The sequence below is a fragment of the Panthera uncia genome, chromosome D1, assembly GCF_023721935.1.
Source record: "Panthera uncia isolate 11264 chromosome D1, Puncia_PCG_1.0, whole genome shotgun sequence".
Taxonomy (NCBI): Eukaryota; Metazoa; Chordata; class Mammalia; order Carnivora; family Felidae; genus Panthera; species Panthera uncia.
The window spans coordinates 35,846,278-35,871,130 of NC_064808.1; the positions used below are offsets into that span (position 1 = coordinate 35,846,278).

General features: G+C 36.9%; 1 protein-coding gene across 1 annotated transcript in view; it reads right to left on the minus strand.

Annotated features, from left to right (window-relative positions):
* ANO5 (anoctamin 5) overlaps nucleotides 1–24,853 on the minus strand; it is an 89,770-nt gene that overhangs the window by 27,139 nt on the left and 37,778 nt on the right. Inside the window, exons 8-11 of the mRNA XM_049649224.1 lie at nucleotides 23,092–23,207; nucleotides 8,245–8,379; nucleotides 7,788–7,893; nucleotides 7,631–7,691 (exon numbers count right to left, since the gene is read on the minus strand). Of these exons, the coding sequence (XP_049505181.1) occupies nucleotides 7,631–7,691; nucleotides 7,788–7,893; nucleotides 8,245–8,379; nucleotides 23,092–23,207 (418 nt within the window). The remainder of the gene's footprint in view (nucleotides 1–7,630; nucleotides 7,692–7,787; nucleotides 7,894–8,244; nucleotides 8,380–23,091; nucleotides 23,208–24,853) is intronic.

The following is a 24,853-nucleotide window of genomic DNA, read 5'->3' on the forward strand; positions in this document are numbered from 1 at the left end:
AAAATTTAATGACAGTATGTACTAGATTCTGGCCCAATTAGATTGTGACCTTCTTAAAAACATGTTATATTTCACTCATTTATTTATTCATTTTTAAATTTAATATTAACTGAATTTCATGAGGCAGAAAATTTTATTCATTTATTCATTTCTTTACTCATGTATTTGGTAGATACACTGCTACTAGGAGAAAAAAGTTTTAAGAGCACAGTATAATTAAGCAGTCTTTTAATATTCCAATGTTTTCCTGAAGGGGATCTACTTGTATACTTAAAAGCTGCTTCCTGAAGGTCTGGCTTCCAATTAGCCTGAACCAGGTGCTAACTCAGATCCTCCCCTTTGGGACACTGACAGGTCTTAGCATACTCCCAAATACTGGGAGCCACCAAGAACATAGAAGGCGGTGGGGACAATCACAGAGGTTTGAGAAACAGTTCACACTGGATTCATCAAAAAGATTCATCTCCTATGCCAGATCACACAGTCATTACTGGGAGAGGTAGCTAATTTATCTAATGTGCAGAAATCAATACAGAGAGACAAAGTAAATGAAGAAACACAGGAATATGTTCCAAACAACAGCAACAAAACAAAAAACAAATACATAAATAAGCCTCAGTAACTGACCTTAATGAAAATAAGATAAATGATTTACCCCATAAAAAGTTCAAAATCGGGGCACCTGGGTGGTTCAGTAAGTTAAGCGTCTGACTTCAGCTCAGGTCATGATCTCACAGCTCGTGGGTTCGAGTCCTGCATTGGGCTCTGTGCCAACAGCTCAGAGCCTGGAGTCTGCTTCAGATTCTGTGTCTCCCTGTCTCTCTCTGCCCCTACCCCTCTTGTGCTCTCTCTCTCTCTCTCTCTCTCAAAAATAAAACATTAAAAAAAATTTTTTTAGGGGTGCCTGGGTGGCTCAGTTGGTTAAACATCTGACTTTGGCTCAGGTCATTATCTCACAGTTTGTGGGTTCTAGCCCCGCGTCAGGCTCTGTGCTGACAGCTCAGAGCCTGGAGCCTGTTTCAGATTCTGTGTTTCCCTCTCTCTCTGCCCCTCCCATGTTCATGCTCTGTTTCTGTCTCAAGAATAAATAAACATTAAAAATTTTTTTTCTCATTCTCTCTCTCAAATAAAGTAAAACATTAAAAAACATTTTTAAGTTCAAAATAATAGTCATAAAGACATTTACCAAGGGCAGAAGAATGTTGCATGACCAAAGTGAGAATGTACTAGGAGACAGAAAACATACAAAAGTAATAAACACAAATCAGAGAGCTAAAGAATACAATACTGCACCAAAAATTTCAATGGAGATATTCCACAGCAGATTAGATCAAGTGAAGAAAGATAAGCAAAATTGAAGACACAGTATTGTACTTCATTTAGAGGAGCAAAAAGATGAGAGTGAGGTTAGCTTAAGGGACTATGAGACAATACGAAGCTGACCAACATTCACATTAATAGGCTCGCCAAAGAAGAAAACAGTAAGAAAGGGGCAGAAAACTTACACAAAGATATAGTGGTTGAAAACTTCCCTTACATGGGGAGAAAAATATATCAAATCTGAGAAGCCCAAAGTGTCCCAAAGGAGTCCTAAAAGACTCACACTAAGACACATTATAATTAAATTCTCAAAAGTTATATACAAAAAGAGAATCTTACATGCAGCAACAGAAAAACAACTTGTTACGTACAAGGGACAGCCTCATAAGACTATCAGCAGATTTTCACAGCAGAAACTTTTCCAGGCCAGGGGGACTGGCATGGTATAGTCAAAGTACTGAAGGACAAAAACTGCCAACCAAGAATATTCTACCTGACAAGCTGTCTTTCAGAACTGAAGAACAGATAGAGTTTTCCAGAATACAAAAGTTAAAGGAGTTCATCACCACTAGGATGGTCTGTCTGGCCTTATAAGAAGTATTAAAGAGACTTCTTTGATATAAAATAAAAGGATGCTAGTTAGCAACATGCAAACATGTGAAAATATAAATGTCACTAGTTAAGGTAAATATACAGTTAAATTCAGAATACTCTAATGTTGTAATGGTAATGGCTAAATCATTTATAAAATTAGTATGAAGGTTAAAAGCCAAAAGGAGTAAAAATAACTATACAATAACTGGTTAATAGATAAACAAGATAAAAAGATGTAAATCGTGACATCAGAAGCATAAAGCATGGAGGGGAGAGTAAAAATATAGAAACTTAGTATGTATCTGAAGTTAATTCGTCTTAGCTTACCAGAGACTATAAGATGTTTTATATAAGCCTCATTGTACTCGCAAAGCAAAACTTATAATAGATACACAGACGATAAAAAGAAAGGAACATAAACATATGTTAGAAAAAATTATCAGGAGGACAAGACAGGAAGAAGGGAACAAAGAAATTATAAAATAGCCAGAAAAAATTAACAAAATGGAAAAAGGAAGTCTACACCTAACAATTACTACTTTAATGTAAATAAGCTAAGTTCTCTAATCAAAAATCTTGGAGTGGCTGAATGAATAAAAAACAAGACCCAACTGTCTGTGAATTGCAGGAGCCTCACTACACATTGCAGGACACACATACTGAAAATGAAAGGATGAAAAATATATGGAAACCAAAAGAAAGCAAGGTTAGTTACATCAGAAAAAAAACCAGACTTTAGACAAAGGCTGTAATAAGGGGCAAAGAAAATCATTACATAATGATAAAGAGGTCAATCAAGCAACAGGATATAATACTTGTAAATATTTCTGCATCCAATGGCAGAACACATAAAGAAATAATATGAATATTAACAGACTTGAAGACAGAAACAGACAGCAATATAATAATAGTAGGGAGGGGTGCCTCGGCGGCTCAGTCGGTTAAGTGTCTGACTTCAGCTCAGGCCATGACTCAATGGTTCATGGGTTCAAGCCCCGCATCAGGCTCTGTGGTGACAGCTCAGAGCTTGGAGCCTGCTTTGAATTCTGTGTCTCCGTCTCTCTCTGCCCCTCTCTCACTCATGCTCTGTCTCCATCTCTGTCTCTATCTCTCAAAGATAAATAATCATGAAAAAAAAAAATAGCGGGGAAATTCAATAGCCCCACTTTCAACAATGGATAGATTATTCAGACAGAAAAATCAATAAGGAATCATTCAACTTAAATTACATGTTAGACAAGATAGATTTAACAGAGGCCTACAGCACTTTCCACCCAACAGTGGCAGAATACACATTATTCTCAAGTGTGCATGGAATGTTCCCTAGGAAAGATCAAATGTTAGATCAATGCTTCTGAACAAGCAATGTCTCAAAACGAAATCAAAAGAGAAACAAAAATATCTGGAAACAAATGAAAATAGAAATATGACATATCAAAACTTATGGGCTGCAGCAACAGAAGTTCTAGGAGGCAAGTTCATAGTAATAAATGCATATATTAAGACATAAGAGAAACCTTAAATAAACAACTGAACTTTACCTGGAATGAGAAAAAAAAAAGAACAAAGTAAGCACAAAGCTAGTAGAAAGAAGGAAGTAACAAAGATCAGAGTGCAAATAAATAAAATAGAGACTAACAAGACAATACAAAAGGTCAATGAAACTAAGAGCTGTTTTTCTTCTTCAAAAGATAAACAAATTACATAAGCCTTTAGCTAGACGTACCAAGAAAAAAGAGAGAGGACCCAAATAAATAAAATTAGAAATGGAAAAGAACACGTGACAACTGATACCACAGAAATACAAATAATCATAAAAGACTACTATTAACAAGTATACGCCAACAAATTGGGAAAGCTAGAAGAAAAAATAAATTCCTATAAACACACAATGTACTGAGGCTGAATCATGAAGAAATAGAAATTCTGAACAAATGACTAGTAAAGATCTTGAATCAGTAATCAAACACCTCCCCACAAAGAAAAATCCAGGAGAAGATGACTTCACTCATGCATTCTACTAAACATTTAAATAATTAATGTCAACCTTTCTCAACTCTTGCCAAAATTATAGGAGAAGGGAAGATTTTCAAACTCATCTTAGGAAGCAGCATTTCTGTGATACCAAAGCCAGGCGAGAAAATGACAAGAAAAGAAATTACAGGCAAATGTCCGTGATGAACACAGATGCAAAAAACCTGAATAAAATAGCAGCAAATCAAATTCAACAATACATTAAAAGGTTCATACACCATGATAAAGTAAAATTCATTCCAGGGATACAAGGATGGTTCTATATGCACAATCAATGCAGTATATTACATTAATAACAAAAATGATAAAAAAAAAACTTATGATCATCTCACCTGATACAGCAAAAGCACTTGACAGAATTGTTGATAAAAATTCTCAACAACATGAGTATGGAGGGAATGTACCTCAATATAATAAGAGTCATAGGGGACAAGCCCACAGCTAATACCATTCTCAGTGATGAAAAGCTAAAAGCTTTTCCTGTATGATTAGTAACAAGACAAGGATGCCCATTCTTGCCACTTTTTTTCAAAGATTACTGAAAGTCCTAGCCAGAGCAATCAGCCAAGAAAAAGAAATAAGTGGCATACAATTTGGAAAGGAAAAAAATAAAACTGTCTCTATTTGCAGATGGTATTAAATTATGTATAGAAAGTCCTAAAGATTCCACCAAAAACAGAATAAAGGAATTCAGTAAAGTTTGAGGATAAAACTTAATATACAAAAATTAGTTGTTTCTATACACTAACCACATACTATCAGAAAGAAAAATAAACAATCCCATTTCTAATGGAATCAAAAGGAATAAAATACCTAGTAATAAATAGAACTCAGGAAGTGAAAGATATGTACACTGAATACTACAAGATATTGATAAAAGAAACTCAAGATGACACAAATAAATGGAAAGATATTCCATGCTTATGGACTACAAGAATCATATTGTAAAAATGTCCATACTACCCAAGCAATCTTCAGATTCAATGCAATCCCTATCAAAATTCCAATGACATTTTTCAGGGAAATAGAACAAACAATACTAAAATTTGTATGGAACCACAAAAGACCTGGAATAGGCAGAGCAGTCTTCAGAAAGAAGAACAAAGCAGTAGGCATCACACTTCCTGATTTCAAAGCTATCGTAATTACACTTTATAAACTATATTACAAAGCTATAGTAATCAAAACAAGATGATAGTGGCATAAAAACAGACACATAGACCTACAGATCATAATCAAGAGCTCAGATATAAATCCATGCATGTATGATAAACGGGTATTTCACAGAGGAGCCAAGAATATTCAACGTGGGAAGGATCGTTTCTTCAATAAATGGTTTCGTGAAAACTGGATATTCATTTGCCAAGGAACAAAGCCAAATCCCTGTCTTAGACCATATACCAAAATCAACTCAAAATAGATTACAGACTGATTGAGCCTAAGATCTGAAACCATAAAACTCAGAGAAGAAAACATAGTGGGTAAGTTCCTTGACATTGGTCAAAGCAATGATTTGTTGGATTTAACATAAAGGCTAAGGCAACAAAAGCAAAAATAAACAAGTAGGACTTTCAACAAACTAGAAAGCACAGGAAAGGAAACCATTAACAAAATAAAAAGGCAACTTACAGAATGCGAGAAAATATTTGCAAATTATGTATTTGATAAGGGGTTCATATCATTTTTTATATATCTGAAGAAATCATACAACTCAACAGCAAAAAAACAAAAACAAAAACAAAAACAAAAACAAAACTAATCCGATTAGAAAATGGACACAGTGGGGCACCTGGGTCAGTTAAGCCTCTGACTTCTGCTCAGGTCATGATTGTGGGTTCAAGCCCCATGTGGGGCTCTGTGCTGACAGCTCAGAGCCTGGAGCCTGCTTTGGATTCTGTGTCTCCCTCTCTCTCTGCCCCTCCCTTGCTCTCTCTCTCTCTCAATAATAAATAAACATTAAAAAAAATTTTTTAAGGCAATTCCATTCAGTCATAAATACACACACACATATACACACACATTCACATATCTGTTACCCTGGAAGGAGTCTCGTCACTCAGTTTTTAATAAAAATATAGATTTAAAACTATGTATATCAGTAATGTAAAATTATATGTATACACATGCCCACACACATGGAAGAAAAGATTCTGAAAAACTATGGCCATGATAACGTTTCCATTCCTAGTAACTTTAACATTATTTTCTCCCTGCTTTTATATACTACTTGAGTTTCCTATGATGAGTGTGTATTTTCATTATGAACAAAAAGTTTAAAAAAATAAAAAGCATTTCCTATCTGCCACTACAAAGCATAGGAAGCATTATTTTCACGTCTCAACCTCTTGAACTAGTGTTATTCCTTTAACCAAGAATGTTTTTTTCTTCACATCTATTCTGCCAATGCATCCTTTGATTCAGCTTAATGATTTATTAGTGGCTGTACTAAAATAAATATCTCTAAAGTTCTGCTTTCCTAGAATTCGGCCACGAGCCTCAAAAACCAAAGGTAAACCAATTCATTACTAACGTAAACTTTTCTGAAAGAACCAATGGTAACACCTCCTCAAAACACTTGAAGTGTCTGGGTGTTCCGCATATGGCTGTGTCTCTGTTTGCGATGAAGTATGAGGTTGGTGTTGGTACACCATCTCTCTATGTGCAAACAACTGAAAACCACTATATTTGCTGTAATTTGTGTACCTCTCGTTCACTGCTGATTCCAAGTAATGATCGAGGAAAAATTTGGCAGCTACGTGATAAAGATGTATTTGTACTTAACAAAGTCGGGGTTATTAGAGAACTGCTGGTAAGATTTGACTATTCTCTGTTCTTTGAATCGAGGCCACTGTCTTCAGAGCAGAGCAGCCAAGCAGAAGTGGTGGAAACCCATAAATCTTCACGCACACCCACAAATTTTGGTGTCTTTTTCCCTGGATTGAGCTACTCTTGCTCCCTTGCCCAGTTTTTAAATACACATATTTGTGATTATTAAATAATTTTTTTAATTGGAAAGAAAAAATCTATTTCTTCCTAGAGTCTCCTAAAATTTGGGACATGTTTTGGAAGTCTTTAGGTTTCCTCCTGCTGAGCTAGTCTTTACGTAACATATTTTCCTCACTGACAGCAGGAACAAGATGAAAAAAAAAGAAGAAAAAAGATGAAACACTGGGACATTTCCAAAATTAAGGGGAATTCTACTTTATATGGAAGATTTCTAACAAATAGAACTGGAAGCTGGAACCAGAATTATACACAGGGAATTTAGACTCAAACATTGATTTAACAGCCCTCAACAGTTGTTGATTCTTGTTCAACTTTGTATCTATGATTCAATATTTTTCAGCCAGCAAATATTTATGTGTATTCTCTCCTGAATTACATACTCATTGAACTGTTTTTTTTCATAGCACTGGGAGATGGTGTGAGCTGAATATATACAAAGTTTCAAAAATTATATTATCTCTCAGAGAAATAAACAGATGATGAATAAAGACCTTTTTTGGACCAAAGACCAAGGAATACAGACCACTGATGTAGACTCTATCGGTGTACTGATGTTAGTTAGCAAACACACAAAGATCCCAAGTCACCTTTGGTATATAAAATATGCCATCTGTATATGTTATATGGCCATATAACACATAACATAGAGTTGTTTTTTATGTGGCCATTTACTCACCCCAAATTCCCATGAATATTGCAAAGAATACTGTGGACTCGTTATCAAACAAATGCGAGATCTGCAAAAACAATAACATCACAAAGACTATTTAGTATCAAACGCAATACAAAAAGAGAAATCCCAAGTCTTTTCCCATACCACAATACATACATACCTTTGAAGCCAAACACGTAGTATTTAGTCTCCAATAATCACACACTAGATCACAGAGCGGGCACATGATAATCTGCCCTCCAATCTTAGGGTCACAGATTTCAGTGCTGCAGAGGAGACAGCAAAGTGATTTTAAAAGTGATGTGCTTTTTTAGGTGACAGAACAACAGTTTACACAGCTTCTCAAATATGGCAGAAGGGACAATAAAGCAGCAATCTCTGTAGTAGGTCAAGTCATGCTTTGAGAAACAGAATCTTTAGAGCTGATCATTTATAGATTTTCTGTAAAGCACTAGGTGAGGGCAGCCATTACATTTGGGTTTTTATCAGAAATATCAATTATCTGCTGCCACCAGGAGACACTCTGAAACAAATGCCAGGGAAATAATAAGAGCAGTTGTTTCAGTTAGTATGACATCAAGATGTTTTCTCTGTTTGGGCAATTCAGTTGCACGTACCTGCTTGAGTTATTATCCATTGATAATAAGCCGTAAATGAAACAAGCTAAGCCAACGACAGCCGCAAAGGACAGCATTTCCGTGTAAAATCCAAGAAAGACAAAATACATGCCAATCTTTTCTCCATAATAATCCCTATGAAAGAAGGTAAAAAATAGTATCAAAGTTTAAGAGAATGATACAATCCAGAGACCCTTGGTTTTGTATTCAGAAGAGACATGTATTCCTGGCTCCACTGCTTTCTAGCCCTGTCATTTTGGTAGAGTTACTAAACTTTCTGAACTCTGGTTTCCACGTCCTAAAATATAAGATGATGCTTATCCAAAGAAGTGGTGCAAGGACTAAAAGAGTTAACACATATAAATAGGAAGCCAACTGAATGTAAGTTAACTTTTAATTTTGAAATAATAAGTATAAATTTGAAAAGCTTCCAATGTTTCAGGAGACTTTACCGTACTAAAATGTAGAACATTCTGCGATGTAACTTCTAGCAATTAACAAATCAAAATCACATTCCTAATCTGCATGGAGTTTCGCTTTATTTCTCTTTCTAATATAGAAGAAGGTACTCTCACCACATTCATCAAGAGTGGTTATATGTATAAAGTTACATCTCCCTTCAATTTTGGATCTCTGATAGATGTTTATAGAATTGTGATAGAGGTAGCAAACTAAGGAATTAAAAAGGGCTGCTTAAGAAAAATCCCATAAAGGGGAGCCTGGGTGGTTCAGTCAGTTAAGCATCCAACTTTGAGGTCATGATCTCTTAATTCATCAGGTAAAGCCCTGGGTCGGGCTCTGTGCTGAGAGCTCAGAGCCTGGAGCCTACTTCGGATTCTGTGTCTCCCTCTCTCTCTTTCTCGAAAATAAATAAACATTTAAAAAAAGGTCCATAAAATATGCAATTCAGCTCTTGCTTTACAAAGAGTTGAAAAATTATAGCATTACTTGTCACAAATGTTCAAGTCTTAAAACCAAGTTTTGTTTTGTTTGTTTTAATTTTAACTTTGCATTTTTTCCTTCCAAGATTTTATTTAAATTCAAGCTAGTTAAGATATGGTGGAATATTGGTTTCAGGAGTAGAATCCAGTGATGAATCACTTACAGATGATACTCAGTCCCTATCCCATCAAGTGCCCTTCTTAATGTCCATCATCCACTTAGTCCATCCCTCAACCACCTCCCCTCCAGCAGCCCTGTTGTCTACATTCAAGAGTCTCTGATGGTTTGCCTCCCTCTCAGTTTTTATCTTACTTTCCCTTCTCTTCCCCTATGTTCATCTGTTGTGTTTCCTAAATAGTACATGAGTGAAATCATATGATATTTATCTTTCTCTGACTGACTTATTTTAAAGTCCCCCTTACAGGAATCTCTTAAGGAAGCAAAGAAGATAGTTTTGTCTGTCTCAGAAAATCACATTAAAAACAAAACAAAACAAAACTGGAGGGCCTGAGTGGCTCAGTTGGTTACGTGTCCAACTTTGGTTCAGGTCATGATCTCACAGTCCGTGAGTTCAAGCCTTACATCAGGCTCGGTGCTGACAGCTCAGAGCCTGGAGCCTGCTTCGGATTCTATGTCTCCCTTTCTATCTGCCCCTCTCCTGCTCATGCTATGTCTCTCTCTCTGTCTCTCAAAAATGAATAAATGTTAAAAAAAAAAAAACAGATTAATCTTCGTAATTCATATAGAGCTCAGGTTACTAAATCTGTGAAGCCTTTCCGCAGTTTCCAAGGTAGATAGATATGATCCTTTTGGCTTCTAATAGCATGCTGTATATAAATCTATTACATCACTTAATATTAAATTACAACTTCCATGCATGCTCAGAAAAAAGGCAACTCGGAACATAAAGGTACAAACTTAATTTCCTAATATTTAAATATTTTCTCATATTCAATACTAATTTTATTGAACCTCATATTCTTCAGTTTTCAAAATTCCTAATCTCTTCTAATTACATAGGCATCTTTATGCTTATACCATTTTTCATTATTTTCACTGATTATAAACATTTTGCACTGTTGTTTTCTCTTGTTCTGCTCCTCAAATCACTACAAACTTGAAATTAAATTATAATCCCATCTTCTTCCCTTGTTAATTTGCCACTCACAACTTCCTTAGCTTCACTTACACTTAGGATACATGAACTCATTTTTTCTTTTTTCTTTTTGTTTGCTGAAAAATATAGCATAATATAGCAATACTGCATAACATCAAACTCTTTTAATAAAGGATAAAAATATTTGATTTTGTGGAATTTACTATTTACCATATCTATTTCCAATTGATGCTTTAAAAATTAAAAAAACAATAATTTTTTGAAGTTAAGACATCAATATTACTGCTACAGATTTAACCTAAAATTGTTTGGGAATTCATAAAGAAACTGAATATTTCAACAACCTATTTTTTTTTTAATTTTTTGTTTTTAAAGTTTATTTATTTTTGAGACAGAGAGAGACAGAGCATGAACGGGGGAGGGGCAGAGAGAGAGGGAGACACAAAATCGGAAGCAGCCTCCAGACTCTGAGCCATCAGCCCAGAGCCCAACGCGGGGCTTGAACTCACGGACCACGAGATCGTGACCTGAGCTGAAGTCGGAGCTTAACCGACTGAGCCACCCAGGCGCCCCACAACAACCTATTTTTAAAGAACTACATTTTTCTTCCTTTCAAATATCAAGAATCTCATTCCTTGAGAATGAAAAAAAAAAAGGCTTCAAGAACTCTAGACCTTTATTTGTATTAAAAAATTCTTTAAAATTTATAGAAATTTTCAGATGAGGATTTATTATATATGGAGTCATAGAAATTATTTTACTAAACCATGGATTTGGGAAGCTTAACAATCAGATTAACAACTAAACCATCTCCTAAGAGTGTAAAAAAGCAAAAGACATATCTTAGATGTATATTATGGTAAAAATGTACACAGTATTGAAATAACATTTAAGGGGCGCCTGGGTGGCTCAGTCGGTTAAGTGTTCGACTTCAGCTCAGGTCATGACCTCACAGTCTGTGAGCTGAGCCCCGCGGCGGGCTCCGCGCTGACAGCTTGGAGCCTGGAGCCTGCTTCCGATTCTGTGTCTCCCTCTCTCTCCGCCCCTCCTCTGCTCACACTCTGTCTCTGTCTCTCTCTCTCAAAAATAAATAAACATTAAAAAAAATTTTGAAATAACATTTAAGATGTTAAATTATCTCACTATTCATAACAATTAAATGAGAGAAATCTAATAACATGAGACACTCTATAAAGACTCAAATATAAAGGGAACTCTTTTTTTAAGTACTTATTTTTAGAAAAATGTGCCTTATATTCACACTTAGGGCATTTCTTTTTTTAAATTTTTTTTTTTTTAACGTTTATTTATTTTTGAGACAGAGAGAGACACAGCATGAACGGGGGAGGGGCAGAGAGAGAGGGAAACACAGAATCGGAAGCAGGCTCCAGGCTCTGAGCCATCAGCCCAGAGCCCGACGCGGGGCTCGAACTCACGGACCGCGAGATCGTGACCTGGCTGAAGTCGGACGCTTAACCGACTGAGCCACCCAGGCGCCCCACACTTAGGGCATTTCTTAACCTGTTTTACTTACTAGACTTTGAACACATCTGTGGCCCCATATCATCTAAATAGCACATGACAGGTAGAAGACATTCATTGTGAGATTTTGTGAGAAAGCATTGGTCTAATATTGGATTCCCAAGACTTAGTCTGAGACACAGCAAATAATCAAAAGAATGATGATAAAATTTAACTGAATATAGACTTGAGGAATGAACAAACAAATGCAAACATTTGATCTAAAGTGATTCATTAAAAAAAATTAAAATACAGTGATTCATTTTTATAGTGAGTTAATGGACATCTGAGACACTTAGCTGTTACATTTAATAGCATTTTAATAGCACCATTGTATTTACTGTAAATCTACTTATATTCTAAGCTATTTACTATATAGCTACATATCAAGTATTAAGCCACTCAAAACAGGGGTTATCGAAAGAAAAAATATAGAGAGCTCTTAAATTGGCAAGATAAAATAGGATTGGAGGGCATATAAAAATAAAGACTGGGGGTGCCTCGGTGGCTCTAGTCAGTAAAGCGTACGACCTCAGCTCAGGTCATGATCTCATGGTTTGTGAGTTCAAGCCCCACATCAGGCTCTGTGCTGACAGCTCAGAGCCTGGAGCCTGCTTTGGATCCTGTGTCTCTCCCTCTTTCTGCCCCTCCCATGCTCATGTTCTGTCTCTGTCTCTCAATAACAAATAAATGTTACCAAAAAATTAAAATTGAAGACTGATAATCCAATGATAGCAACCTTGGTATTCCCATTGTTTTCTTTGAAAATATAATCTAATATGACAAAATGGTAAGTCCCCAAAAGAGAGCAAAACTATTTACAAATATTTCAATATGGAACTTAAGTTTCGTGTAGAGAGGTAACACGGAATATGTGAAATCCAGAAAATAGGACTCCTAAATTCTAAATCTCTCCCTAGAGGCACCTGGGTGGCTCAGTTGGTTAAGCGTCTGACTCTTGATTTCAGCTCAGGTCATGATCAAGCCTTGCTTTGGGCTCTTCACGGACAGCATGGAGCCTGCTACCCTGCTGAATACCTGCTGAAATACCCCTTGGGATTTTCTCTCTCTCTCTCTCTCTCTCTCTCTCCCCCCCTCCCTCCTTCCTTCTCTTCCCCTCCCCCACTTAAGCGCATGTGCAAGCACTCTCTCAAACCTTTAAATAAATAAATAAATAAACAAACAAACAAGTAGACAATCTCTTTCTAGCCATCCGAAGTCATTATTCCTTTTTTTTTCCTAATCTTCCACATCCAGTCATCTACAAAGTGCAATAAATTTTGCCACAAAAATCTTTTTTTAATCCATAGTCTCCCTTATTTTCTATTAGCAATACCTTGGATATGATTGTCAGTACCTGTCACTGAAAATTTGTAATAGCCTCCTTACTTCCCTGACTTCAGTCTTGCATCCCTCTCAACTGTCTCCTTATTTCCAATGTAGTGATGGTCTTAAAGCAAAAAACTGAACCTGCCCTCTTCGTCCTTCAACGGTTTCATCCCTTCTTTTAGCAGTGTCCTGCATGACGTTGCTGATAAACATTCAGTTTCACCTGCCTCTACTCCTACACGAAGAACTAAATGTGCAATGTTCTTTCTTAGCCCAGCACTCTGTACTTCTCTCTGTCTGAGACATTCTTACCCCCACTTGCTTACTTAGCAACTTGCTACTTACCTTTCAAGAGGCAGCTCAAGAATCAGTGCTGTGAAATTTTCCCTGAGCTTGTCATAAAAGTGGGTGCTTTTTCCTCTATGCTGTTCTTCCATGAGTATCATTCTGTTATAATTATACGTTTCTGTGTCTTCCTGGGAATATATTCATATTAGGAAATGATGTTCTGATTATCTTTGTAGCCCTACTCTCTTGCTTGATATCCAGTGATGTTTAATAAATGCTCACTAAGGGAATTTGTGTGGAGCACCTGGGTGGCTCAGTCAATTAAGTGTATGACTCTTGATTTCGGTTCAGGTCATGATCTCACAGTTCGTGGGTTCAAGCTCCGTGCTGACGGTACAGAGTCTGCCTGGGATTCTCACTCTCCCTCTCTCTGCCCCTCTCCTGCTCTCTCTTTCTCAAAAATAGTAACTTAAAAAATTAAAGGAATTTGTGCATTGTAATCATGCATCTATGGACAATTCCTTTCTCTTCTTAAGGATGTTTTTATTTTTATCCTCTTGCTATCAAGTGCCATCAAATCTCTAAAACTTTTCCTAAAAACCATAAAGTCAACAAGGAGAGGAAATAAAACCACACCTGATACAGGCCTTCAGCATCATGACAAAGAACACCATGATCATCAAATTACCTATAGGTAAAAAAATAAACCCATATCCAACAGACCACCTGCCACTTGCTGCCACAAATCTGAAGCACCAAAGAGCAGTGAAGATGATGCTTAGGAAATTCTAATTAAAAAAAAAAAAATGTAAAGTAAGGTGGAGACATTAGACAAATACACACAAAATCACTCGCTGGGGGGAAAAAACTAAATCAACACTGAACCTATCTGCAACACGGCAATTCATAGTCCTGGGCAAAAGGAGGGGATCTGAAAATAAGCAACAGTTGGAAGAGTCCATCTCAGAGAAGCGATATTTGGGGGTAATAATCAGCTATAAAGGGTGGTACTTCTTAAAGGTGTTACAGTAAAGAGAAAGAAAATAAGAGAGGTAGTTAGGATCCTGTAGAAATGAGAGAAATAGCACATGGTAAGCACATACCATCACCCATAAAAGAAACGCATGGAATAGGAAAGAACTAGGAGAAGAGTGCCCTCTAATGCTAGAAACTCTTCATGTGCGTTAAATATAGACAGACAAAAGCAGACCATAGCCATACAAATCTATGTTACAAAAACTGAAAATGTTAAACAAATAACTTCAGCTAATGAATATTCTCCCAAAAGAACAAAAGAAATAGTGTAATAAAGCACTACAAACTGAATTAAAATGTCCTCAAATAAATATTTGAAGATATAAGAAAATACCAGAAATAGAAAATTAACAGTGGGAGGAAATGGAATAGAGGAAACTCCATAAAGAGAGGAAAAAGTAAAATCATATACTGTAATATCAGAATTGATGCTGAAATCATGAGGTATTCAAGAGAGAGAAGAAAGGGAGGGTTCAGTGAAAATCTAATAAAGGATGATAAGAAAAACAGGAAACCTTTCAAAAGTATGAAAATAACACGCAGAAGTAAACAGAATCTCAGAGAAATTACTTGGTATGAAGACAGGCAAAAAAAGACCAAACATACAACGAATTGGAATCCAAAGAAAATTAAAATACTTGAAAAGAACTAACGTTTTAGAACTATAACCCAAGAACATTTTCCAGAAACACACACACAAACACACACACACAAACAAAAATAGAAGGTACGCATTAAAGGATCCAGGAGGAACCAGGAAAAACTGACTTGGAATAATCAACTCCAAAACATAATGTGTTAAAACAATCAAACTTTAAAACAAACAAGCAAAAGGGGCGCCTGGGTGGCTCAGTTGGTTGAGCATCCGACTTCGGCTCAGGTCCTGATCTCACGGTTTGTGAGTTCAAGCCCCGCATCGGGCTCTATGCTGACAGCTCAGGGCATGGTCAGATTCTGTGTCTCCCTCTCTCCCTGCCCCTCCCCTGCTCACACTCTGTCTCTGTCTCTGTCTCTGTTTCTCTCTCAAGAATAAAGAAACATTAAAAAAAAAAAAAGAAACTCTCGAAGCTTCCTAGCAAAATGATAAAGCAATGGACAAGGCCAAAATAATTTTCTACTTATGAGGACACACTGGAAACATTCCACAAGGCAAGGACACCCACTATCCATTACTATTTAAGATGTTCTGGAATTACTAGCCAATGCAACTGAACAAAAGAAAATAACTGGAGACCTAAGAATTGGTAAAGAAAAAGTAAACTCCTTCTACTTAAAAATGACATGGCAGGGTGCCTGGGTGGCTCAATCAGTTAAGTGTCCAAGTATTGATTTTGACTCAGGTCATGATCTCAAGGTTCTGAGATCAAGCCAGAGTCAAGCTCTGAGATGGATGTGAGTGGAACCGACTTAAGATTCTCTCTTTCCCTCTCCTTCGTCCCCTCCGCCACTCACTCTCACATGTGCTCTCTTTCTCTCTCTCTCTCTCAAAAAAAAAATGACATGGTAATATACCTGGATAACCTTAAAGAATCAATGATAAAACTAGTTCAATGAAAAATTAAGGCATCAGAATATAAAATTATGATGCAAAAATTATACCATTCAATATATAAATAATAACAAGTTAAAAGATATATTATAAGAGAATACATAATTTATAAAGCAACAAAAGTATAGAATACTTCAGATTAAATTCAGGAAAGTTTCCTAATGTATACAAAGAAAAGTCTGTAACACTCTTGAAAAACCCAAAAGTAGGTTTGGACAAAGACCTATCTTTTCCTTCACATGGCTTTTCCTTGGTTAGAATGACTGAATTATCACCAAGCTATCAGGCCAGTCTAAGTTAAACTATAAACTTCATGTGATCCCTTATAAATACCAGTGATCTTTTTCTTTTTAGTAAGCACTAGACAAGTTGATAATAAAGTTTATATGGAGGAATAAACATGCAGAATGTACAAAGAAACACTGAGAGTAAAAGCCATGATGAGGTTTATTAGCCCAGACTTTAAAACATACTCAAAGACACTACATAATAAAACATACTACAGCCAAAGTGCTATAATTAAAACAGCCTGGTACTGATGCATGAGTAGTTAGCTAGATCAAAGGAATAAAACAGGACATTCAGATAAACTCAACTGCATATAGAAATCTAGTATAAGATGAAGGGAGTACCAGGGTGCCTGGGTGGTTCAGTTGGTTAAGCATCCAACTCTTTTTTTTTTTTTTTTTAATGTTATTTATTTTTTGAAAGAGAGACAGAGCACTAGTCAGGGAAGGGCAAAGAGAGAGGAAGACAGAATTCGAAGCAGGCTCTAGATTCTGAGTTGTCAGTACAGAGCCTGACTCGGGGCTCAAACTCACAAGCTGTGAGATCATGACCTGAGCCAAAGTCAGATGCTTGATTTTGGCTCAAGTCATGATCTCATGGTTTGTGAGTAGGAGCCCCAAGTCAGGCTCCACGCAGACAACCCAGAGCCTGCTTAGGATCTCTCTCTCCCTCTATCTGCCCCTCCCTCTCTCTCACTCTCAAAATAAATAATTTTTTTAAAAGAAACTTGAAGATATGTGGCACCTGGTGACTCGGTTGAGCGTCGGACTTCCGCTCAGGTCATGATCTCACAATTCGTGAGTTTGAGCCCACTGCCATCAGCACAGAGCCTGCTTTGTGTCCTTTGTCCTCCTCTCTCTCTGTGCCCCTCCCCCTCTCACACTCGCTCTCAAAAATAAATCAAACATTATTAAAAAAACCTTGAAGATATAGGTCATACCTCAAATTACTGCAACATCAATAAACTTAATAAATGGTGTTGGGACAAGTAGATAAAATTAGATATACTCCTCACAAAATATGTAAGAATAAATTTTAAATGGATCAGGAATCTAAACATTAAAATTGAAACTATTCAAGTAAAACAAATGTAGGTGAAATCCTCTATATCTTGAGTGTATAGAAAGGCATTCTGTCTCTAAAAATCCAAATGTAATAAAAATTTTGATAAACTTGACTTCATGAAAAAATGAGAAAATACTTCTACATAGCAAAAACCAAACAAAGTTAAAAAAAAAAAAACCCATAAGCAAAGTCAAAATGCAAATGGAAAACTTGAAGAAAATACTAAGAATACATACTACAGATAAAGGGTAATAAAACCTCAGTATATTAAAAACTTAAAAACATTGAGAAAGAAGGCAAAAATCCTATAGAAAAAATAGACAAAAGATATGAATATACTATTCATTTAAAAAGCTACAAAAATATCCCTTAACATACAAAACGATGTTCAATTGTGTACATAATAAGGGAAGTACAGATTAAAGCTACACTAAAACACTGCTTCTCACCAGTCAGCTGGCAAGAATTAGAAAACTTAATCGTGCACTCTGCATTTCCATATACTGTTGGTGGGAATTCCCAATGGTCCAGTCCCAGTGAAGGGAAATTTGGCGATATGTAACACAACTACATACGCACTTACCCTGCAACCCAACAATCTCATACATACGGATTTACCCTGAAAACACACTCTCAACAATACAAAAATACACAGGTACATTTTTACTCATGGAAACACTTTGTAATCATGAAATCCGGGAGGCTACCTAAATGTCCAAGTACACATAATGGTGTACCAGAAAGCCGAAAAATAGATGAGGGTGGCTCAATGAATGCATATGGATTGATCTTCAGGCTGTATTAAGTGAAAATACCAAATTGCTGAAGAGTCTATATAGAATGCCACTTAAAAATGAAAAAGAAAGTTCAGAAAATACATATATCTGCTTTTCATAAAGATAAATCAGAAAATGGAGAAGTTGGCCAGTTATATGGGATAATATATAAGAAAAAGGGCAAGGAATGGGATGAAAGGGATCAGAGATAGAGTGCCACTTCCCTGGGTTTTCACTAAAACTGAAAACAAACTGAAATAAATCTTACGTGTGAAGTGAGTGGGGTAGAGTTCTGGCGAGGAAAAAGGAGCAATGTTATAAAGACATAGGACCCAGCTCCCAGGGCTCCTGATGGAGCTGGGTAAAAGGGTAAAAGTTGGGTAAAAGGATGCTGAGTGACAACAATTAAACAAGGAAGGAGTAATACAGTTGGAAACTCACATTGCAACCAAAACAGTGAATATTGGTTCAGGTGAGAACGGTTCTATATGCTGTGTCTAGGGAGAAATTTTAATGAGTAGCCAAACTTCCCACAGATTGTTTATTACTAAGCAGAGTGAAAACAGTGGAGAAATCAAACAAGATTTGTAGCTGGATAATCAAAATTCATATAAAAAATGAGGGACTTATTAGAAGCAAGGAAGAAGAAAACATAAACTATAGAGTTGAGAAACAGGATCACACTTTGGATGACCAAAGTTGTCATAAACAACCCGGGGCTCCACGGAGCTGAATGTCATCTCAGAAGAGGCTGTTCATAGCCGGCTGTTGGTGTCTCTAAAGTCACGGGAGGGGGCCTGTGGGGCTGGGACCCAGGTCTCTGAGAAGGAGGTCCTGGCAGGCTCGTGCAGGGACCTCAGAGCAGGTCAGACGGGGTCGGGTCTGCAAGGGTCGGGAAAACTGTACGCGGCGTGCAGCCTCAGCAACAGGAAGGCACTGCCCCATCCAGGACTAGGAGCGTTGTTGGGGAATCGCTCGCTCACAGGAAGCAAACAGGAAACCCACAAAAAACAACAGAAACAGATCCTTGTTTCCAGATCCTTGTTTCCTCCTCCAGTGCTTCCTGCTGGCAGAGTCCCAGTGAGCCAAGTGGCAACGCATACTCGTGATTTTGAGAGTTCCAGTCTCAATTTCATGAAGCAGCTGAGGAACCACAGCTTAAGGACTGGTACACCGTATCAATGAGATCATGTCGCGTTCATTGACGAATCCACTATTCAACTGCCACTTCCTACCTGTACAACTGCAGGCCTTGGCCCCCCGTCTCCTGCGTCATTTCCTTTCCGGCATCCCCGGAGTCCCTCAGATATGTCTCACATATACTGGGAATATCTTTGGGGGTCAGCGTCCAACACCGTTTCCAGGCCACTGTGTAAGGACTCCAGCTCCTCCAGGCCAACGGTGCTCATCTCTCCAAGGAGGAATCCACCAAACCCTAGCTCACCCTCTATCCCAGAAAGTTAATCCTTTAAGAGGAGTGGTGTTTCTTTCTTTTTGCTTTTTAATCAAATTGATTGGGGTGCATACACCTAAGCGCATAATTTGGTAAGTTCAGACGCATGCGCTCAGGTAACCACCACCAGAGTCAACACATAGAGCGTTTCCATCATCTCAGATGGTTCCCTTAGGGTTCTTTGCAGTTAACCCTTTCCCCAAACCCCAGATCTGGGCAACCACTACTGTCATTTAGGTCCCTATAGTTTTGCTTCTTCCAGAATGTTTTATAAATGGGAACCTAAGACTATGCAGCCTTCCATGGCCTGCTTCTTTTCCTTAGCGTAATGCTTTTAAGATTCATCCTTTGATGTTGCATCTATCTGTAATTTCTCTCAGAGGAAAAAAAACAAAAAAACAACAAACCATTGTATGAATATATGATAATTCGTTTATCCATTTACCCATTGGCAGCCTTTGGTTGTTTCCAGTTTTTTCTTACTCTGCAATAATCTGCTATAAACATTCAATCGGTGGTGTTTCTGTGGACATATACGTGTTTCTGTGGACATATATGCTCCATTTGTCGTGTGCAAAGACTTAGTAGCGGAATTGCTTGGTCATACACAAAGTGGGTATTTAACTTGATGAGAAAGTGTCAAATTTTTTTATACAGTTGCTACTCCATTTGGCATTCTAGCAGCACTTTGAGTCTTCAAGTTGTTCCACACCCCTGTCAGCTCTTATTGTTGTCAACCTTTTAGATTTTAGCTATTATAGTGGGTGGTGTGGTGGTATCTCAATGGCAAACATTTTAACTCTTATTCCTCTAGTGAATACAGATGTTATGCATCTTTTGATGTACTAATTGGCCATCCATAAATATCTTTCTTTGGTGCAGTATCTGTTATAATCTTTTGTCCATTTTTAAACATTTTGTCTCATTATTGAATTCTAAGAGTTCCTTCAATATTCTAGATGTCCTTTACTGATAGGTGTGTTGCAAGTATTTTCTCCAGTCTGTGGTTTGCCTTTTAATTTTTAGAACGGTGTCTTTTAGACAGCAGACATTTTCAATGTTAATTAAATCCGATTTATGAATTTTTAAATTGGGCTTTTTATGTCTTTTGTGAATAGTCCATGCCTAATCTCAGGCCATATGAATTTTTCTCCTAAATATTCTTCTAGAAGTTTTGTATTTTTAGCCCTTACACTAAGTTCCCTGATCCATTCAAGTTAGTTTAAATTTCTGTACAGGAAAGGATCAAGATTCATGTTTTGCATGTGGCCAACTTCGGCTCAGGTCATGATTTCACTGCTCCTGAGTTCAAGCCCCATGTTGGGCTCTGGGCTGACAGCTCAGAGCGTGGAGCCTGCTTCGGATTCTGTATCTCCGTCTCTCTCTGCCCCTTTCCCAAACCTGCTCTCTCTCTCTCTCAAAATTAAATAAACAATAAAAATTTTTTAAATAAATAAATAAAAATATTATTTCACTATTGAATCAGAAAAGGCAGTATAACTTGCTACAAATTATGTTATTATAAGAAAATGAAAAACTTAAAAGTTCTTAAATTTCAGCTAGACACTGTCATCTGATTAAATACTTGAGCTTCCACTTTGTTGTAAAAGGAAATTATCAAGGGCTAACAAAGTATTACAGGTACATTGGCACTGACCCAAGATGTAATGTGTTTATGTGTATCTAGGGTTATAAATACAAACCTTTGGGGAATACTCATAGCAGAAACACCTGTTGATAGTTTTAAAATGTCAAATGAATACATATTTTAAATATATTTTGAACAATGTAAAACTATGTAAACCTTCATTCTGATGACTTTGCTTCTTTGAAAATATGCTATGAAAACATCCTCCAAGGGCACAATGTCTGCAAACTGTTCTTAGCAACACGTTTGTAACAGTGAAAAATCTGGGACAACCTGTTTTTCAATAAAAAACCAGATAAATGAATTATGCAAAATTTACAATATGGCACTCTGTGTTCTCTTAAAAAGCATGAGATAGAACTGTGTGTATTCACAGGAGGAGTACCAATAATATATTATTTAGTGCAAACAGAAAATTGCAGCTGAAAGGTAAATAAAGATGTCATTGTTTTTTCTAAGGAAAAAATATGATTGTGTATGCATTTTATTGTGCACATAAAAATAGAACTGAATGGATATACCAAATCAACAGCAGTCACTTCTGCAAAGTTCAGTAGAGGTAGAATTTCACTTAAAACTCTGCACATCTTGGGGTGCCTGGGTGGCTCAGTCAATTGAGTATCCGACTCTTGGTTTTGGTTCAGGTCATGATCTCACAGTTCGTGGGCTTGAGACCTGCATGGAGCTCTGTGCTGACAGTGCAGAGCCTGCTTGGGATTTTCTCTCTGCCTCTCTCTCTGAAACTACCCTGCTTATGCTCGCACACATCTGCATGCACGGTCTCTCAAAATTAAACTTAAAAAAAAAAAAAGCTTTGCACATCTGTTTATTATTTGAATTTTTGATAAACGTGTGCTACTTTCATCATTAAAAAAATGAAATGACCATTATTCAAAATAATTAAAACATCCATCGAATAAAGAGTTCAGACAATGATTTACCAAAAATACCAGCTTATATATGCTATCTGCCTTTCATTTATTCTTAAAAATTTCCCTTCTTATTTGCCTTAAACAAACCTGTTGAGATAATCGTTCACCTGTTTGGATGTATGCATCCAAATCAATCTCATAAAAAGGATACTGTGATGTTGTGCAAACATAGTACTACAAATATAAATCACTGAGTAAAAAACAGGGTCTGTAACAACCAGGGGTCTAATCTGATCATTCCTTTACTGAAATCATAGCAGGAGTCTCCTAACATCCTGTATGTATGTAGTATTGTTATGGTGCAAAGCAGGAACTTGCTACTGCAGTCTTCTTGCTTAGGCAATGAAAACTGTCTAAAGAATTGAGGTCACAGGACAAACGCCTTCCCAGATCGCTGAGATCTACACATGCACACACACACAGACGTCCATACACAACCTATCTGCTATCTTCTAAATTCCTGAACTCAGAGAAAAACAAAACAAAACAAAACAAAGTTAATACGTATTAAGCACTAAGTGCTACTCCTGTGCTAAAAAATATACATTATCTCATTTTATTATTAAGTAGCCTCATAAGGAAAGCACCACTGTTATTCCCATTTTACTGATGAGCCTCACAGAAGTTAAATAATTTGACCAACTTGGATCTGAACCCAGCCCACCCTACACACCAAGGCCCAACCTCTTAACTACTGAGCTACTTCTGTATGGTGATGAAGCACATTCCGACAGTATTCTGCTCACAAATGAATGACTAAGTGATAGTGTGGGTACAAAACTGGGGACATGTGACATGTGGTGGGTGAAAACAGTGGTGAAAAGAATGGAATATGATACCACTGTGAATAAAAATCACATCATGAAGTTTTAATCCGTTTGATAGTGTTTAATAAGGAACTTACCTAATCAAATCTAAAGGCTGCTCCTTGTAAAAATAGGAAAACCGAGCCCAATTCTGGCAAAGTGTGTACCTCTCGTTGACAGGGTTAGGAGGTTCTGATGGCTTCCAATATTGACCCTACAGATAGTCAAAATGAAAGTACTTGAATGACAAAGCAAAAGATGAGGGTGAAGCAAATAAACACTGTTTTATAAGAAGTTTAGTGAATGAAGCAAATGTTCTCTTTAACTTTTAGATTTGGATTTTCATATCCCATTGATGTGCAATTATCTCCCCAAAATTACAATAAACGATGACACAAGGGATTCATTAAATTCTTACACCCAGTTATTTAAAAATACAAGTTAAAGTCTGAACCTTTGGATTTCCTCAAGCTGCTCTTTCACGTCGAAAGCCCTTTCTTTACTCAAATTATACTAGAATAGTCACAGCTCAGGGATTAATATAACTACGTAACTGGGTGGGACATTAGAAATAGGCTAACACTTTTACTTCACATATAGAAAAATTAGACCCAAGCAACGTCCAGTGAATGATCCAAAGTCATCCTGCTACGACAGGAATCTCCTCCAGAAAACTCCTCTGGTCCTGTCAATCACTGCCACCATTTCCCAGAAAACTTGAAATATGTATCATAAACTTTACACCAAAGAACCTCAGTATTGTTTCATGCCTAAGATTTTCCCCATTGTTACCTACTGAATAGCTTTATTAATACCCCTTCACAACAGAGCAGAATACTAGTGCTGTCTACACATGGCAGTTCAACACATTCTTTCAACTGCTGGTCCAGACAAATGAACTGCTAGAGACAGCATGAATGAATATCCAATCTAAATTAAGCACATGTGAAAATCTCTATGTGATAAGATAGAAGATTTTCTATCATGTAGATTCCGTCTTGCTTTCTTCTTCTGTCACTAATCCTACTGAATCTTGAGAAACAAAATAATAAAAAGGCAGCCTATTTGGGTATCTTGAAAAGCCATTCTTTAAAGCACATAAGGGAAAATCTAGCACCTAAACTTACATTCAGGATAGAAAACAAAGAAAAAAAAAAGTAGAATTAATGGTAAGTTACATCTATCACTAACAGCTAAGGTTTCTAGTGATCATAAAGCACCCTGCTTGCTGGAAGGCTTGATTTATGGATTAAAGTTGCTGCTGACTGAGGATATTAGTTTGGTTTAATGACCTGGTAATAGTAAAAAGAGAATGAATGCCCTAAAAGGAAATAATTCTCAAAATCTTCAAAAGGACTTTTTTTCTGTGAAAACTGACAGAGAATGCATTGTGAAGTGTTTTATTAACCCACTATATATATCTCTCTCTACTAAATGGCCATGGCATTATTTTGAATCTATAATCACCTAGAAATTCTTTTGCCCAAGGGGAAAAAATGTGTGTACAGGGAGAGGGAGAGTTGGGGAAGAAGGATGATTTCTCTAACACTTAAATTAAATTCACCTGAATTGATACTCCTGTTAAACACTGCCACCCATTTAGGGCACCTGGATGGCTTAGTCAGAGAAGCAGCTGACTTTGGCTGAAGTCATGATCTCACGGTTTGTGGGTTTGGGCCCCATGTCAGGCTCTGTGCTGACAGCTTGGAACCTGGAGCCTGCTTTGGATTCTGTCTCCCTCTCTCTCTGCCCCTCCCCCACTTGCACTTTGTCTCTCTTTCTCTCTCTTAAAAATAAACATTAAAATAATAATAATAATAATAATAATAATAAAAACCTGTCACCTATTTAGGAAAATTC